Here is a 16,946-nt window from a genome sequence, read left to right on the forward strand (position 1 = left end):
TCAGATGAGTACCAAAATGGAATTACACCTAAACACAGGCCCTGGGAGAGTGGAATACAGGGGCTTGCCTGACTCCCAACTTTTACAGGCAATGGCTTAGATCTTTTATAAGAGAATTTTAAAAACATATTGGAAAATATGGACACTGTTTTGGAGAAAAATGCACACACCCACAGTACTCAGCAATATGGCAAACAATTTCAGAAGTTTCTCAGGCACCTCTGAGATGTATCCAGGGATTTCAGGGATGGAACTCCTGCTCTGAGGGAGAATCCTAAAGCTCTTTAGAGTGCTAATTTTCCCTGGAGCTTCCCTTGGCCTGGTGCACAGTTTGCTCTATACAGAAGCGGGGCCTACTGGAGGAGGATATTCCCTTAGAGAAGTAGCCTGTTTTCTGACCCTGACACCCTGCCTGGCTAAGGGCAGCTTCAGGGAAGCAGACATCTGGCCCAGACTCTGGTTAGGCATGATCCTGTTAACCCAGGGTAGTCAGACTTCTTCAGGGATGCACAAGCACATCCTAACCAATGCTCCCTGAAGCCACCAGAGAGGAGGCAGCAGATGTGGAGGCTGAGGGATCTGGGGTGGGGGGCTGGCGCCGTTGCATCTTGGGACAGAGCACGCCAACATGGGCCCAGAGCTGAGGGACAGCAGATGTGTTCCTACCAAGGGAGATCCAGCTGTGCAGACAGGAACATGTGCCAGGAAGTCAGACAGATAAGAAAGTGTGAGTGCCAGCACTGTCATTTACCAGCTTTGGGACCATGCCTTTTTGTCTCATTTTCCCTGTCTATTAATTTTAGATAGTAATTTCTACCATGCAGGGCTGACCTCAGAATGAGAGAGCATTTGTATATAAAGGAATAGTATAGTCCCTGGAACACTATACCTAATCAATAAATGGTCCCTGATGTGGATAGGATGGTAATGTATATTCTTATTCAGAAACAATTAGTATGCCTTTGGGAATGCCTGAGACTTCTTTGCATATTTCAGGGATTCTAAATGAAAATCAGGAGGATTTCAGAGCAAGGGTTTTTGGACAGTTTGCTGTGCACACCTAGTTGCTTGGCCAGAAAAAGGCCACTTAGCAGGAGATGTGTCCCTCTGTAGCAGCTGATTACAGAAAAGTCCTTGGTTGATTGTTGCATTAAGACTGCAGTGAACAGGGAAGCCCTGAAATGGCCTCCTTCCTTCCCTGAGCTGTTTTCCAGATCTGATGAGTAGAAATTTATCTGCTTGCATCACTCAAGCATTGCCATGTGTGTTAACTTCTGCTTGTGTGTGCCTGAGATAGGGTGAGTGTCTGCAGGGACTTCAGTGTCTGTACATGTGTGTATATGCATGCATATACCTGTGTATGACTTTAGTGTGTTGGCAACTATGTCATTTTCCTGATCTTGGATACCTGGTTGCCCCTGGAAACTGTATGCTTAGATCTGCCAGTGACCTAGCACTTCCTGAGGCATATTTGGTCACATATCCCCTCTTTCAGATCCTGGCCATTGGCCATTGCAAATTTTTCTAGCAGGAGTTTGGCTTGCTGTGGAAAGAACCTCTCCTCTCTCTGGAGTTAAGCGCCCAATATCAAGTTCAGAGGTGACAGAATGAAAGCTGGAAGGAGGATCTGATATTGACAATTGTCCCTCCTTTGTCAACTATTAGCTCACCTGGTTTATCTGAAATGTGTGTACTTCTTTCAAAAGTAACCTAACTACATACCAGGGAGGTGGGAAAAAAGAAAAAATTAAAAAGTACTGGAATAGGAAATTGTTACCTTAACTGTAGTTGTCTGGTATGAAGGGTGAGTATAATGAGAATCAAGCACAATCCCATTTATTAAAAGCAACTGTGGGCATGAAACAAAATAATGGTTTACTTGTAGCAAATGTTACAATAGGAACACATGCTCTCTCTCTTTTATTATGTCCAAAGCAAGGAAAGGTCAGTTCAGATTTTTTGGAACTTTATCAAATCTTGTGTTGTCAAAGCTAGGAGCACAAAACAAGGCTTTTGTTAAGATATAGATGTTAATCTGGGAGCATGTACCTTTGGGAGAGAAAAATGAGTTTCTCAAGGATCTTTACTCAGAATGACAGCACAGGCCCATGAGTAAGGAACCCCGTAGCCTTGGAAGCATAAGTTCACACATGGATCCAAGCTCTCCATGGGACCTTGCCCATATCTGTACCTATTAAATGAAAGGGCATAAGCCAGAGTGTTTTTTTCCTCCTTTTATGCATCCTTGGTCTTCCTTCAGTGCTTGAAAAGACACACTTGGGTATGGAATTTGTGTCACATTTGTAAGATTTGGAAGGATTTAGAATTTAGGAACAGGGCTGCTTTTCCTTTAAGAAAACATACCCCTTTTCTGACTGGTGTGCCTTAGTTGGTTGGGCGTCATTCCGCAACGTGAAAGGTCACTGGTTCGATTCTCTGTCAGGGCACATGCCTGTGTTATAGGTTCGGTCCCTAGTCAGGACACATGTGAGAGGCAATCGATCAATGTTTAACTCTCATGTTGATGTTTCTCCCTTTCTCTTTGTCCCTCCCTTCCTCTCTGTCTAAAAAGAAAGAAATAAAAATCTTTAATAACAAAAGAAACCATAGCCCTTTGGGAGTCTTATTCAGATTCATCTGTCTGTTCAGATAATCTGGGAATGTCTGCCAAGTTTCCACACTTTCAGCCTTTGGAGTATGTCCCCAGCATTGGAGAAGTCTCTCATTGGTGCAGGGATGGAGGGATATGGGCTGGACACTCTACTTTCACTTCTGGAAGTTGAGATCTTGATCGTGAAAACCACACTCACACTCCTCAAGTTAGTTCTATTTGACCCGAGGATGACAGTGAAGTTGTTTCTCCTATGAAGGCTGAGAAGTCAGAGGGGATCTTTGTGATGCAAAAGGTTGAGCTGGGAGCATATGAATCTGGGAGTCCAGGGACCAGGCTGGTGATCAGGGGCTATAGCGATGACTGGAAATATGGGAGTTGATTGTGCAATGGTACCCAAGACCCTCTGAGAGGCAAATGCTAAGAAGCCAAGTTGTGCATCCTTAAATAAGGACAGCCACTCCCTTCAGGCTGAGGCCTAAGCACAGAGAGGCAACTTATTTTAGGTCTAAGTGAGTGTAGAGATGAGAGAAGAAATGAAATCAGCTAACAGTTAAAAGGAGTTCATTCCACAAGGCCATGTGAACACCTCTCTGTGTAGTGCAGCCAAATTCTATCCTAGGAGATTTCCAAGAACTCACATGTTCAAGGAAACAGGTTAACCAAAAATTATAATTGCTTCTCAGCATGTCCTCACATTGCCCCCTGGTCAACATGGAGGACTCTGGTTATAAAGGGTGAGGAGGGCATGCCTCCACCTCAAAGCATATCTGAGACCCACTTGATCAGCAAAGTTTCACTCATGACTGCCCATGCCAGTGGGACAGAATCGAGGTCCTGGACAGAGCATGCAGGAACAAGTAGCTAGCATTTCTTCACCCCAGAGAAGAAGAGGGTAGGGAGCAAAGTCAAGTTTTATTATTAAACAACTTTAATCCAAATGCTGATTATTATTTGCAGTGTCTGAAGGCACAAAATATACCTCTAGTGTATGGAATAGTCTAAACAGAGTTATAAATCCAAAGAGCAAAGCATGAAAAAATGATACATTCTGAGCTGAGACAGAAATCTGAGTTGGGAAGATTTTTTTTTTCTAGAGAACTGGCTTGAATATTAATCATTTTCCCTCATGCCAAGTTAGGAAATTTTTTAAAATAACATAAACATGGTGAAGGGTCATACCATGAGAGATGCTCGCTCGCTTGTTCTCTCTCTCTCTCTCTCACACACACACACACACACACACACACACACACACACACAATGTGCGCCATCTCCCTCCTCTCCCTGACACCCATTCTAAGCAAAGCTGTCCAAGAAAACATCCATGATACTCCCCAAAGACAGGTCATCTTGGGGGAAAAACAGACTTGGGTGTGAGATAAGGCAGTGAGACCTCAATTTGATTAAAAAAATAGATATATATGAAAAATGACCATCCAGGGCAGAGCCCCCAAAGTGCTGATGGAAAGAAAATGGAGCCTGATCTTCCTTAGGGAAACAACCGCTCACCTGCACGTCACCATGAGCATGTACCCAGCTTCTGGCTCTACTCGCTCTGATTGGAGAAATGTCAGTCAGTGCATCTCCTGGTAGCACTGATATCAGGCCATTCTTAGCATCCAGAGATAAATAGCATAATTATAAACACTCTCCTCCCCAGGGTATTTTCAGCTGACTTTGTGATGTAGCCATTCCTTACTGCTCAATCATGTGTTCAGGAAGGACTTCAGGGAAGAAATCACTCCTGGACTAGTTATCACCCTCATAAATACATCTCTGGAGTAACTCTGCAAGGCTATTGGAAAGGCAATCAATAGGACTTTATTTCCCCATGACCACAGACCCAGGATCTCATCTCTGTGATTACTGCTGGAGGGGGAGCCCCACCCCTCAGTGCCAGCTGTAGGCTGCATTCACCATTCTGGCAGGGGAGGAGAGCAGAATCACCTTAGTCTGCAGGAGGAGGAGAAATGAAGTGATACAGCTAAGATCACTCAACTTACTCTGCTCCTAGTGGTGTTTTCTCTGATTCTATAGTTTGTCCCAGAAAGGGCAATAGAGGGAGGCAGACTGTCAGGTTATCCTAACCTTAAGAAGCAGAGTTTCCCAGCAGTTTCACCAGCTCAGGGATAAACCTGGGAATCTCAGAGACTGTAAGATGCTCTCAGCCAGGAGGGTCCCTGCTAAGAGCTGTATCACGGCTTGCAGGCTTCTGGAGTTCAAGACAGATGGCAAAGCAGGGACTGAGGATGCATGCTGGGTTCTGGCTCTATTTGGCAGACTATCTTCAGGGTTCAATACCCAGAGACATCCTTTTATTTGGGGTTCTACTTCCCTGGCAGATGAGAGTTACTTGTCTTCACATTGCACAAAGTTATGCTGTTCCTTCTCTAAGAACCAAGGCTCCTTCCCACCTGCACGTGGTCCATTTTATCATTACCAGCCCTCACCATCACCTAGAGCTTTGGTCTGCTTACCTAGGGTTCTCCCTCCACTCCAAAAGCATTCTTTAACCTGAAACCACAAAGCTGATACTCCTTGCATCTATGACCATGCTCTCCTCTCTCACCTGGGACCATGGATACCAAACCCAACAGAATGTTCTCTCTCTACCTGGCCTCTCCTCCCACTATCTCACCTGGTCTACCCACCATACTTGCATTTCCCTATACTACAAAGCTTTCACCAGGCCAAACCCACCTCTGCCCTGCCCTCTTCAAAGCAATGTTGGGGCCTGCCCCCCTTCTCTCGTATTCTATCACTTGATTCTTCTATTTAGGAAAATGCAGTAAAAAAACAAGGCCAATAGTAGACCATGTCAGCATCAAAGCCCTCAGAGACCATCACCTCAGTATGGGCACTTCTCTTAGGCCCACTGCACACTGTGACACAAAGTGGGGTGACCAATGGGACTGCCCCGTGTCCTGGAAGCTTCCTATAGTGCAATGACCCAGTGGGCCAGGCCAATGCTGGTCACGGCTCACCATTTATCTACCCAAGAGGACTAAAAGCGGAACAAGGGGTCAGGAGTGGAGGAAAGTAGGAGGAAACCGTGGACACAACAGCAAGCAGCATTTGGGGCTCCTCTAAAGGGAACTGCTCCTCACTTTCCCCTTTCTCCCAGCAGGAAGGGGCTCCTTATCTGATCACCCCTCCTGCCCTCAGAAAGGCTCAGGAATAGGGGGCTTCTTTGGCACTTCAGAATGATCACAAGTAATTTGCCTTTTTATTCATATAGAACAAAATTTACAAAGCCATTCATACAGTTTTTGTGTTTTTTTACTGACTTCGAAAATTGGGAATATTCAAAATACACTTTTACCCCACTCCATTCTGTCATTATTTACAGGTATGTACAAGAAAAATGAAAGTCTCTGTGTGTGTGGTTTGTGTTGTTTCCTTGTATTAAAAAGCTCTGCTGGTCGGGTGGGCGGATGGGTGGGAGGGAGGGCTGGCGGTGTGGTCAGATGGAGGTGCCGTGGGAGGTGTCCAAGGCCTCTGGAAGGACGCCTCCAGGCACAGGCTGGAAGGACATGGGAATGGGGGTCTTCACCGGGCTCTGGCGGAACAGCCCCCCATTGGGCGACCTGTGTTTGCACTGCATGGAGGGCATGGTGGCCGAACTGCTCAGCGGCAGTGGCAGGTTGCTGCTGGGCCCTGATGACAGTGTCCGGCTGGTGCCGTGGCTACTTTGCTCAGGCAGGAAGGTGCTGACTGACAGCTGGGTGTTCTGGTACTCCCGTGTTGGCTCCAAGGCCTGGCTGGGAGCCAGACCCCCCATCTCCAATGCTGAGAGCTCAATAGATGCTGGGGAAATCTGCTTGTGGGCAATGTCTTCATCCATTAGACTGTTCATACGCCGATGGACCTGCTCCAGATTCACTTCTTTGTCCTGGAGGGAAAGCACAGGAAGGTCAGGCAGAGCCCTATCATGAGACCAGGCTGGCTGTCTACAACTCTCGAGGCCTGAAGATCCCAGGTCTCTTTGGCTGGTTGGACAGTGGGTGAGCATGCTCCCATTCCTCCCATCTCTCCCATCTCCCCTCAGCTGTGTCCAGCCCTCAGCTACCTGGGACCAGCAGCCTAGGACACTGTCCCTAGGGAGCAAGGATCCCACCAAACAGCTTTGGCAGCATATGCTTCCCCTTCACACTCTGCTTCAAATCACTGCCTTCCCACCCAACAATCTTGGGAGAAGATGCTTTGAAGAACTGGCATACACAGAAGGAGGAAGTTTACCTTGGGAGCAAAAGGGAATGATCCTTAAGCCCATAATATGCCCTATATATTTGCCATTTAGAGTTTATAATGCCCAACAGACTTGGTGTACTCATGCCCACCCTACACAAAGGAAGCTTGGATTCAGAAAGATAAATGAGTCCTCAGAGACAAACCCTAGTGGAGGCAGAGGTAGTGCCTGGAGTCAGAAGGGAGGTCCTGCTTTACCCTGAGGCTTGTTTTCTCCATGAATAAAATCTCCAAGGATGTCAGGGAGGGGCATGTCCCTGTTTAAAAGCTCAGGGGGCCTGGTTCCAGGATGAGGATGGGGATGGGGATGGGGGTGAGGAGTGGGGATGGTGAAGAAAGGGACTTCGCAGGGGTCAGCTGACTTTTCTGGTAACATAAGGCCTTGGCTATCAAGATGGCTATGGCCCTAACTCCCGAGTCTCTCCATATGATGAATGACATCAAGAAAATTGTCTTGTTTATTTATTTGCTTAAGAAAGAAAATAGAACAAATGTCATTCCTTTTAAATAACTTGATGATTTGTTGACAATGTCAGAATAAACCAAGGACATCACACTGCTTTAAAGCTCCTTAAAAACAAATACAATAGAATCTGCTTCCTCAGTTTCCATGGTGAAGTGGGGCACAAGACCAGATGCCCAGTGGAGAAGCTATGACAGCCCCTCAATGAGGTGTTAGAAGTTGCAGATCTATTTCCAGGCATCGTGAGTGCTGACGTGCCAGGCAAGGTCAAAGTCATGCCTCCTGCCTGTACTTCCCTGATGTCAAACTCCAAGAGAAATACCATGTCAAAGCGCAACTCTGAGATGAAACACCACAGGCTGTCTAATGTTGACATCCATACAGTGGAAAGAAGAACCTGTCTACTTCCCATCTTGTAGAGTTGTTAGAAAAAACAAGAAATGTGAAAATCCTTAATGTGCTTTCAAAAGAAAACAAAAGAAGAAACTACACAAATCTAAGGACCACTCCAGTGGCTGTTTGAGACCCTATAGTGCTGGAAGGAGAGTATTTACCCCAGGAAGTGGAAACTCTAAATAATTGGCTTGAACTCCCTCTCACTTGAGTGTACAATCACGTGACCAGCCCCCTTGAGGACCCAACCCAGCCTTCCTCAGGCAAAGAAGGTGCTTCTGCAGTTCACTCCTTGCTCCCAACACCCACTGGGGTGGATGAAACAGAGCCACTGCTCTCTCCACACCTTTGTTGAGTTCATGACTAGCACACAGAGCATGGCTTCCAGTGTGACACTTGGCTGTTTTTTCCCAGAACATCCCCCAGGACAAAAAAAAAAAAAAAAAAAAGATAACATTACAGGCCAGGAGTAAACCTGAGAATAAGAAAATCAACTAGTTTGAGGGTGGAAGAAACTATGGGTGTGGCTTACTGTCATAGATGAAAATGACATCAGATATCATGGGCACATCTCTGTGGACAGAGGCAAGATTCCAGTGATTTGGAGCCCCACAGAGCAGAACTCTGCTAGTTGATGTTGAAAGACCATCTCTGAGTTGGGATCACCTTTGGGTGGCAAGTGTCATGGGTAAAATTGGGGGAAGTGGCTAGGGACCACAAAACCCTTACATTGCCCAACTAAATATGATGCATGCAATGTCTTTCACTGATTCCTTCAACAGTTTGTAAAATATATAACAAAGCAAATTGAATTTCTAAATATTTCTTCCATTTTATTTATGTTTGTTTTTATTATTGCATGTGAAACTATTTCTAATACTATTTTTAACTGTTATTTCAGGGCCACTCACCATCATTTCACCCAATCTAAGAAAACTGTGGTTTATTTGCTTTGGGAAAATTACTTCTTTCCTTCTGGATAAGAGTTTAAGTTATCTGACCACCTGTAATCAAAAGGCAGGAGCATGACCCAAGCAAAGACTGAATCTGAATCCTGAACAAAGAGATAAAGAGACAGAGAGTGGTTGATGTTCCATCCATTACAGCAGTACTGCTTTAACAAACTTTCTGTTCCATGACCATCATCCTGGATCTTGCCCCCCAGCCATCTGGACAAGCCTTGGCTCCTGCTAATTACCCAGCCTGCTTCTCCTGCCTTCTCATGGCTGCTGTGAAATCTGATAAGCTTATGATTTGGCTCCTTTGTCTGCATTAGCCAAAGTCAGTACCATAGCCATGTTGGGAAATATTTGTATCTACAGACTGTTTTCATTTCAAAATGTGTGCTTTCAGTCATACAGGACTGAAACCAGAGATCCTTGAAGCAAGAGAAACTGAGAGAAAATTTCAGGTATTCTTGGAGTTTAATAATATAACCTTCCCTTCTCTTTGCAGCCAGAGAAGCTTGGAGAAGGCTGAACAGAGTGCCTCTCTGGTACAGCCTTTAGTTTCTGTCAAAGGAAAACTGATGACCAAGTATGTGGTCCTGGGATCATTGGGGAAACTAGTTAGTTGCACAATCTTGCCTTTCCTCCTTTCTATTTTCCTTTCAGGGCTTTAAGGATCCCATTGGATATGGAAAGAAGTCAAGTTTAAGAGCAGACTAACTTAAAGTGGGAGGCAAGTGTCTTACTCCCAGATGTGTTTGCTCTGCATTCTGGCATTTAGAAGAAAGGGCTTGGCCCTTTTTATCAGTCAAATGAGCACTGGGTCAGGACAGGTGAGATGTTCCCTGTTTTGCTGGAGTCTAGAGACAGAGAAAGGAGAACTTCCTATCAAAGAAGACCACAGGGAGGCAGAGAGTTGAGAGGAGAGGAAAAGTGAAAGGAGCCTTTCTACCGAATGCTAGGGGAACAAACATAAGGGAGCTTTGGGGGAAGACCCACCAACAAAAATCCTCTGAAAAATGTGAGCAAAGTAGGTCTTCGAAATGAAATCCTTCATCAGTGAAGGACAAGGAAGAGGAGGTTCAGTGGGGAGGAGACGAGGAATGTGATAAAGTGGTAGGAAACTGGCACCAATCTAGTATAATAATCACAGCAGTGAGGAGTTGATCAGGTAACATCAAAGCTTCTAGAATAAATACCAACCCAGAGTGTTGTTGTGAAGATGGTCTAATTACCCTAGAGTTAGTATTTTTGGAAGAAAGAGCTTGAATAAATAGTTTCATCAATCCAAATATATTTTTCTTGCCTTTCCTTCATTAAGGACAAATGAAGCAGTTCAAGGACTGCAAAATGTGCAGCGAGTATCAGCCCTGACTTGAGGTTATTTATTGGCCTGTAACCTGTCCATATTAAGACATAGAGAAAATGTCCATATCACTTGAACAAATTTTCAAGGGTTACCTTCCCACCCTGAATGGCAGTCAAGAATTCATCATCTCTTTACCAATTGGACTTCATTCTATCCAAATTCTACTCCTGGTAGTAGCCCCAACACACAGCAAACCCTAGAGGAAGAAGATGCCATCACAAGCTTCCTGCATTTGTTGTTTAACTGAACAAGAAAATAAGTGGAACTGTAGCAAACACCTCTGCATTCTCTCTGGAAAACACATGCAGCCTGTTTCTGAGTCTCCCAACATACCCTCCATGCTGCCTGCTCCTGCCAGAGCCAGAGCTGCAGTGCAGAGAACTAGAGAAAACTACCTTGTTTAGAAACCCTGGGAGCACTGTCTTCTTGGATCACTTGGGGCTGCAGACTTAGCACACACTAAGTTATTTTTGGTGGCCCCCAGGCCAAGGAAAGAGGCTGAAATAATCTACCTACTCATGGAAAGAGTGATCCAAATAATCATGTACATTTTAGACAAAATGGGGCATTCTATCATGTTATGCAAATTCAAATAATGAGCTTTTAAATGTGAACTACATCAGTTTGTACCCTCATTATCCCAAACTTTTGGTGTTCAACCAAGTAATGACAGCTATAGAGAGATACTTGGAAACTTGCTCTTCCCTCCATTAATTTACCATAGGTAACTAACCTAGTGAAATATCCCTATGACATACAATTTACTGATGGCATCAATCCATGAATCCAGCTGAATTCCAGCTCTTCATTTCTCGCCTCGTATTAAACATGACAGATGTACCATCAGAGGTTACTGGGGACCCTTTCCCAAACGTTGTCTTGCAGAGAGATAAAGTTCTGTAATTAAGCCACTGTTCACCAATGTGGAAATAACACAGTGTATTGGAAAACAGTAATTAACTAAACTATCATCTATGTAATAGCCAGGCACACGTGGGACTCATTAGAACTGACTTTGTTTGGCATCCAATGGCTTCTACCTTTAAGTTGGGCAGGAACAAAATGTATTGAGGGACTTCCCATCTGGGATGCTTGTAGGAGGTGTCCTTGAGACCAACCAAGTGGTAAATGACACCCAACAGCTGGGAGAAACACCATCAACATAATCTTCTTAAGTGTTGCTCCAAAGACGTTCCTGACCCTAAAGAGCTGGGCTGGGAGTCTGAGATTAATAGTTGTGTAAGTGCCACGAAGCTGAATGTTAGTTAAGTCGATGAAGTGGTCTCAGGGGATGCTGGGAAGTTTTTCAGAGCATGATGAGAAAAAGTTCTGATGAGCTCAACTGCAGATTTTGTAGGGGAGGACAATGAGAGGAGGGAGCCAATGATTGCAACAGGTATACATGGGGTGAATTGAGGCTTGGGGTGAACAGTCTTGCTCAAGGTTACACAATTCCACAGTAATTGGAGTGTCAGGATCAGAGCCAACATCTGCCCAGCTCCCAAATCTGGGCTGCATGTTCCCAATCTCCCCTTGGCAGGATGGTGTAGACCAGAGTTTTCACCCTTGCCAGGACATCGAAGCACATGTGAAGCTTCTAGAAATTACAGTTGTCCAGATCTGCCTAATACAACCCTTTGGAAAATGGATCCCAAGCATCTATACTGTGAAAAAGCCCCAGGGTTAATGATCCTTAATGTACAGCAAGAATTGAAAGCCATTGATTCAGCTGCAATGATTTACACAACAATTTAACATTAATAACATTTTCTTTATAGGTACCCAGACTGGCTCATTCCTTCGATAAATACTTTTGAGCTCCTACTACCAGATCAGCTAATATTCTTGGTAAAGCATCCATCTTGGTCCCTGGCACATGGAAGGTGCTCAATACTTCAGTTATATTCATCATCCCTTAACAAGAGATCCCACTGTTCCAGAGAATGGGCAAAGTGATGGGAATGCAGAGGTGGGAAGCACCAGCAAACCTGAAGCAGAGACAGGCAGGTATAGCATCAGTGGCAATTTGGCATCACCCCTGGCATGAAGGCGGGCCATGGAGGTAGGTAGGGGAGGTTTGATGAAGGGGAGTCATATCTGAGCTGCTTGGGACATAGATATGGTGTATGACATGTATTAATGCCTTCTTCCTGGAAGGCCCTGGGCTAAGAGCATGAGTTTCCTCTCACACTAAGTGGTCTGATATCAACAATGTAGCCATTGAGCCAGGCTTAGTTTTCAGAAGAGAGAAACTGGGGTTCAGTTTCTCTCAGGCATAGGGAAGAATCCTCAATTACACTCTTCATTCTTGAAAACCTCTGAAAAAAGCTAAGAGGAAACTCCTGCTCTTGTACACACCTGATGGAAGGCCCAGTGACAGACACTTCCCTTGTATTCCAGTTCTTCCCAGGACACTTCGAGTCCCATTTCCCAGGGGTGAGGAGGCCTCCCTCAAATGTTGCTGAAGAGACTCGAAGAGAGTTAAGAAAGTAACATGTCATTTTCTTGGCACAGGGAAGGTGCACTAAAGATGTGACTGGTCATTCCTACATCCCTTCCTGAACAACACAAGGTCCTTTAAGGGAGTAGACCCTTGGCCACAATTCACCAAGTACATCCCATGGGACAAGTGCTGCATGTGGCACTTCACACACCTTCCCTCTTTGAACCCCAGGGTTACACTGTGAGTTTAGCATAAATGAAGAGAGAAAAGGAACCAGAGAGAAAAATCTCTATGTGGAGTTTAAAAAGCATCAGAGGCATGGAGGCAGGAAAGGGTATGGAGTCAAAGAAAGGGTCCCAGGATCAAGTCTCCCACAAAGAGCAAGCAGGCATGCAGACTGAGGCCAGCCCACTGGGCACATGGAAGGGCCCAGCTGCTCCTCTGCCACTGCTGCCTGGCCACCATGCCTTCTGTCGGTTCCTGTCTGCAATGGATGCAGGGATCAGGGAGGGCAGGCAAAGCAGGAGGCAACGAGAACTCCAAGCTTCCAGCCAGTGATGGATGATTCATCCCTCAGTCCTCATGTCATCTCCCATTTGTGCAGTTCTCATCTTTATTTCATGAATATTTTATTCTGAGAGCAATGATTCCACTTCCCCCATAAATCTAGTGGGTGGCTCTTAACTGCATCTGCAGAGCTTGGTGTGCTCACCTGCATCGGGTAGCTATATAATCATCTGACTCCTTAGAAAAAATATGAGCTCAAATCCACATGAGTACTAAGGGGTTGAATGCACATTACTACTCTTCCTCAAGCAGGTGTCTAAACTCTGAAGACATGTGTACAGGCCATTAAATATGACTAGGACCCCACCCAAATTCAGGTTTCAGGCTCCTAATAAATATGGCCAATGCCCCAAAATAAAGCATTCTAAGATGAACCAGACACTCTCACCCAATTGCAAATTCTGCTCTATCAAACACAGCCAACCAATAACACAAAGGTCTGCATTAAATACCCTCATTGTTTGTGAAGTTTTTAAAGGTATGCTTCTAAAATCCTGTTGTTTCTACTGCTTTCCTGGTTCTTATTCCCTTTATAAGATTCAAACTCCCTGGCATCTAAGTCCTTCAGAGGAAGTCCCTGCTTCCACACCAGCACCTTCCATATCTACCTCCTTGCTGGCGCTGACACTCCAGCCCCCAGAGCTCTGGGAGGTATAATGATTTTGTTTATCCCCACGCTGTTCACCCCACCTGAAAGGCAAGTTAGTCTCATCCCAGGTTCTAGGATTTGTACAAATCCTTCAGTACTCAGCTCTATAAATCTCAACCCCCAAGAACTCGTTACTAACCTATACCCTACCCTTGATGGTCCCACCATGCCCAGGCTGGCTGTGTGCCCCTCAACACTTGACAGAAACTGCTGCTCACTTCAGGGTGGCCCTGATCAGCAGGATGGAGGGTGGCCCTCTCTCCCACCTGCCCATGTGGAGGTGAGTCCCTGAGGACAGGACCTGTGTTCCTAAGGTCACATGTATTAAAGGAGGAAGGAGAGGGAGGGAGAAACTTCATTTGACAATCAGAAACCCTTAAAAACAGGAAAAGGATGGAATATTTCCCCTTTTTTCCCATGCAACACCCAAAGGGGCTGAAGGAAAGGCAGCTAACTGTGCTTTTCTAACCTGCCTCTTCATTGCTTCTTCTTCCTCTCTGGAAGCAGGTCAGCAGTGACCTGGATAGGAAGTTGCATATTTTGTAAGCAGGACCGATATATTTTGTCCTCACTCTCATGCCTGAGATCTCAGGCATATGTAGAGGCCAGAATGGAAGACCAAGTGCTTTCTGGTCAAGAGGAAGCTACTCCTCATTCTAGGTCACCCCTTGACTCCTGGTCTTTCTCTGTCTCCCTCTCTTTTCACCTCTGCCTTTGATATCTTTCTAGTCTCTCCCTCCCACACACATACTCAGACACACACTCACAAACACATTCACACACTCACATCCTGACAATTCATTCTGGGATGTCCAGGCCAGGCTTATCACTAAACACTAAGCTGGGGGACATGGCTGAAAGCAGACAAGTACTTCTAATAGAGGAAGGATGGCATCTCCCTAAACCTGGCTCACAAAGAACATTCTGGAGGGTTGAGCCTGAGTCTCTTTCCCCTGCATCCCTACTCCTCCACATCACCCCAGGACAGTACCTCCATGACAGTGTGATGCTCACCCACCTAGAGTGCCTCTCCAGTTCCCCTGACCCGAGGGAAATTTGCACAAAGGAAAATGGGCTGGTGGCTTAGGTTTAAAAAAAAAAAAAAACATGGATAGTGGGTACAATGTGAGCTGGTCCTCTCTGGTCCAACTGGGAGTGGTTCCAAGAGCACACCACCCACCTGCCCACTTCTGTGCTTATAGACCTGGGTGGGGAGAAGCAGGTGGTGAGAGTTCGACCTCACCCCTAGTCCGACCAGAGCTCCGTAACAGACTGATGTATGGCATGTGGCCAGCCAGTCTCTCCAGGCAGCAGAGATGGCAGCCATGCCTCTGCTGCCTCTTTAGATTTGGCGCTCATTACTTTACTGCCTCTTGTTTGAAATTTATACCTGTTTGTCTTCACGTAAACTATAAATGGAGCTGTGATTCTAGAAGTAGCCGAGGTGCATATAACCTGCAGTGACAGCCCTGTGATGGGAGTGGCTGGGCTTGTGCCACAATGCCTGTGTGTAGGTTTCTGATGGAGGAGCATCATTACAAACCACACTCTTCACCACCCTCCCTTAGAGGAGTTGTCTCCAGGGGACCTTAATGAAAGGTTCATATTTTTTAAAATGAGCCTGGAGAAAAGCAAAAACCCAATGAGAAGGAAGTGCAGGGCAGTGAAAGGCAGAATCAGCTTGTGGTTGATACACACAGGAAGGAAAGTGTGCCTAGAACCTGAAGTCTGGACAGACTCACAATGTTCCCTGTGCACGGTGTGCCTAGTAGAAAGAGGGCAAGGCTAGGTCCTCCATGGAGGAGCCAGAGAGGAAGGAAGGGACAATGGGAGGGGCAGGAGCTGGTCCTCACATGCTGGGGGCACAGGCCCTGAGGGCTTTGGTGAGAAGCCAAAGAGAACCAGTAGGGAATGTGGTCTCCTTTCTTACCCTAAAGTGGGTCCCTCCAGGTGAAGGAGGAGGCGCATGAGTAGGGCAGGGTGGGGAAGGGATCTCTGGTGCTGCTCATGCTATACCCACTCTGTAGATAAAGCCAGGACTTGTGTGGCCATGGCTGGTGCCTTGATACTTAGTTCAAGCATGAAAACATCCCCTACATTTTTTTTGGCTTTAAAATCAAAATAAAATGATGACACCATCCCCGATATAAAAGACTGCTTCCAGACAAGTTACTCAGGAAAAAGCAGGACCCAGAGCACAGACCTCTTTGGGGGTCTCCTGGTGGCACCGGTTGCTGTTCCACCACAACTCTAGGGCAGCCACCAGGCAGGCGAGGAGGAGGCCAACAGCCAGGATGCAGAAGACACCGGCGAAGCTGTGCAGCTTGAGGGACTTGCCGTCAGCCTGGGCACTGGCATGGCTGATAAGGTCACAACGGCCTGTGTGTGGCCACCACTTCTGTTTAAGCACATCCAGGTCCCCAGTGTCTTGCAGCTCCAGGATTCTGCAAGATATAATCCACATGAGCCATGGGAGTCTCAGCCCCTTCCCCACCACAATGGCCTCACCAAAGACAATGCTGAACCATCATAGCAGCTATCTGCATCACCTTTCCTCCCCACCCAGTCCATTCTCCACTCTGCAGGCAGAATGCTTTTTCCAAAATCACATCAGGTTTTGTCACTCTCCTCCTCAAAAGCCTCTATGACCTCTCCCACCCTGTCCCCCTGGCCAGGGATAAAGTCCAATAGCAAAACACACAAGGACCCTTCACATGGGATCCTGGGGCACTCTCGGAGGATGAAATCAGGAAATATACAAATGGATGAGTCACACACTTAGGCTGTGGATTGAGGATGTTCATGCTTACAAAATGCTTTCTCTCAAACTTCAATACCTGTATCCTAACTCCCTCCCACTAGGATTCACCAAATCATTCATTTGTTTATTTGATTTAAGGAGCATCTTCATTGTACCAAGTAGGATGTTCAATGCCACTGTGCTTACGGTCTAGAGACACATACACAAACACGAAAACAATCAGACCATCTAGAGACAGAGCTGTGACCATACAATGAAATGAAGGTGGAGTGCTTGGAAATAGCATTGGGATGATGGCCTAAACTGGAGGCTTAGGGAAAACCTCATCAAGGGTGACAGGAAAGTGTTAAGAAGTATTCTAAGTGCTTAACAAATCATATACAATCCTCATGTCAACCCTTTGAGATGGTTACTTCCATTTCCCCATTTCTACATGGAAGGAAATTGAGGCACAGAGAGGTGAGATGCCTTGCCAAAGTCCCTTTACAGTTG

The 16,946-nt window shown here is 45.9% G+C and overlaps 1 protein-coding gene across 4 annotated transcripts in view; it reads right to left on the reverse strand.

Annotated features, from left to right (window-relative positions):
• Positions 1-5,546: 5,546 nt before the first annotated feature.
• The window catches only part of GRID1 (glutamate ionotropic receptor delta type subunit 1), a 725,082-nt gene continuing 713,682 nt past the window's right edge, over positions 5,547-16,946 (reverse strand). For all 4 annotated transcript variants that reach the window (XM_053923340.1, XM_024561244.3, XM_053923339.1 and 1 more), the window contains 2 exons: positions 15,897-16,137; positions 5,547-6,506 (listed from right to left, as the gene is read on the reverse strand). In XM_053923340.1, the coding sequence (XP_053779315.1) occupies positions 6,078-6,506; positions 15,897-16,137 (670 nt within the window). In that variant the 3' untranslated portion in view covers positions 5,547-6,077. The remainder of the gene's footprint in view (positions 6,507-15,896; positions 16,138-16,946) is intronic.

The sequence above is a fragment of the Desmodus rotundus genome, chromosome 4 (assembly GCF_022682495.2).
Source record: "Desmodus rotundus isolate HL8 chromosome 4, HLdesRot8A.1, whole genome shotgun sequence".
NCBI lineage: Eukaryota > Metazoa > Chordata > Mammalia > Chiroptera > Phyllostomidae > Desmodus > Desmodus rotundus.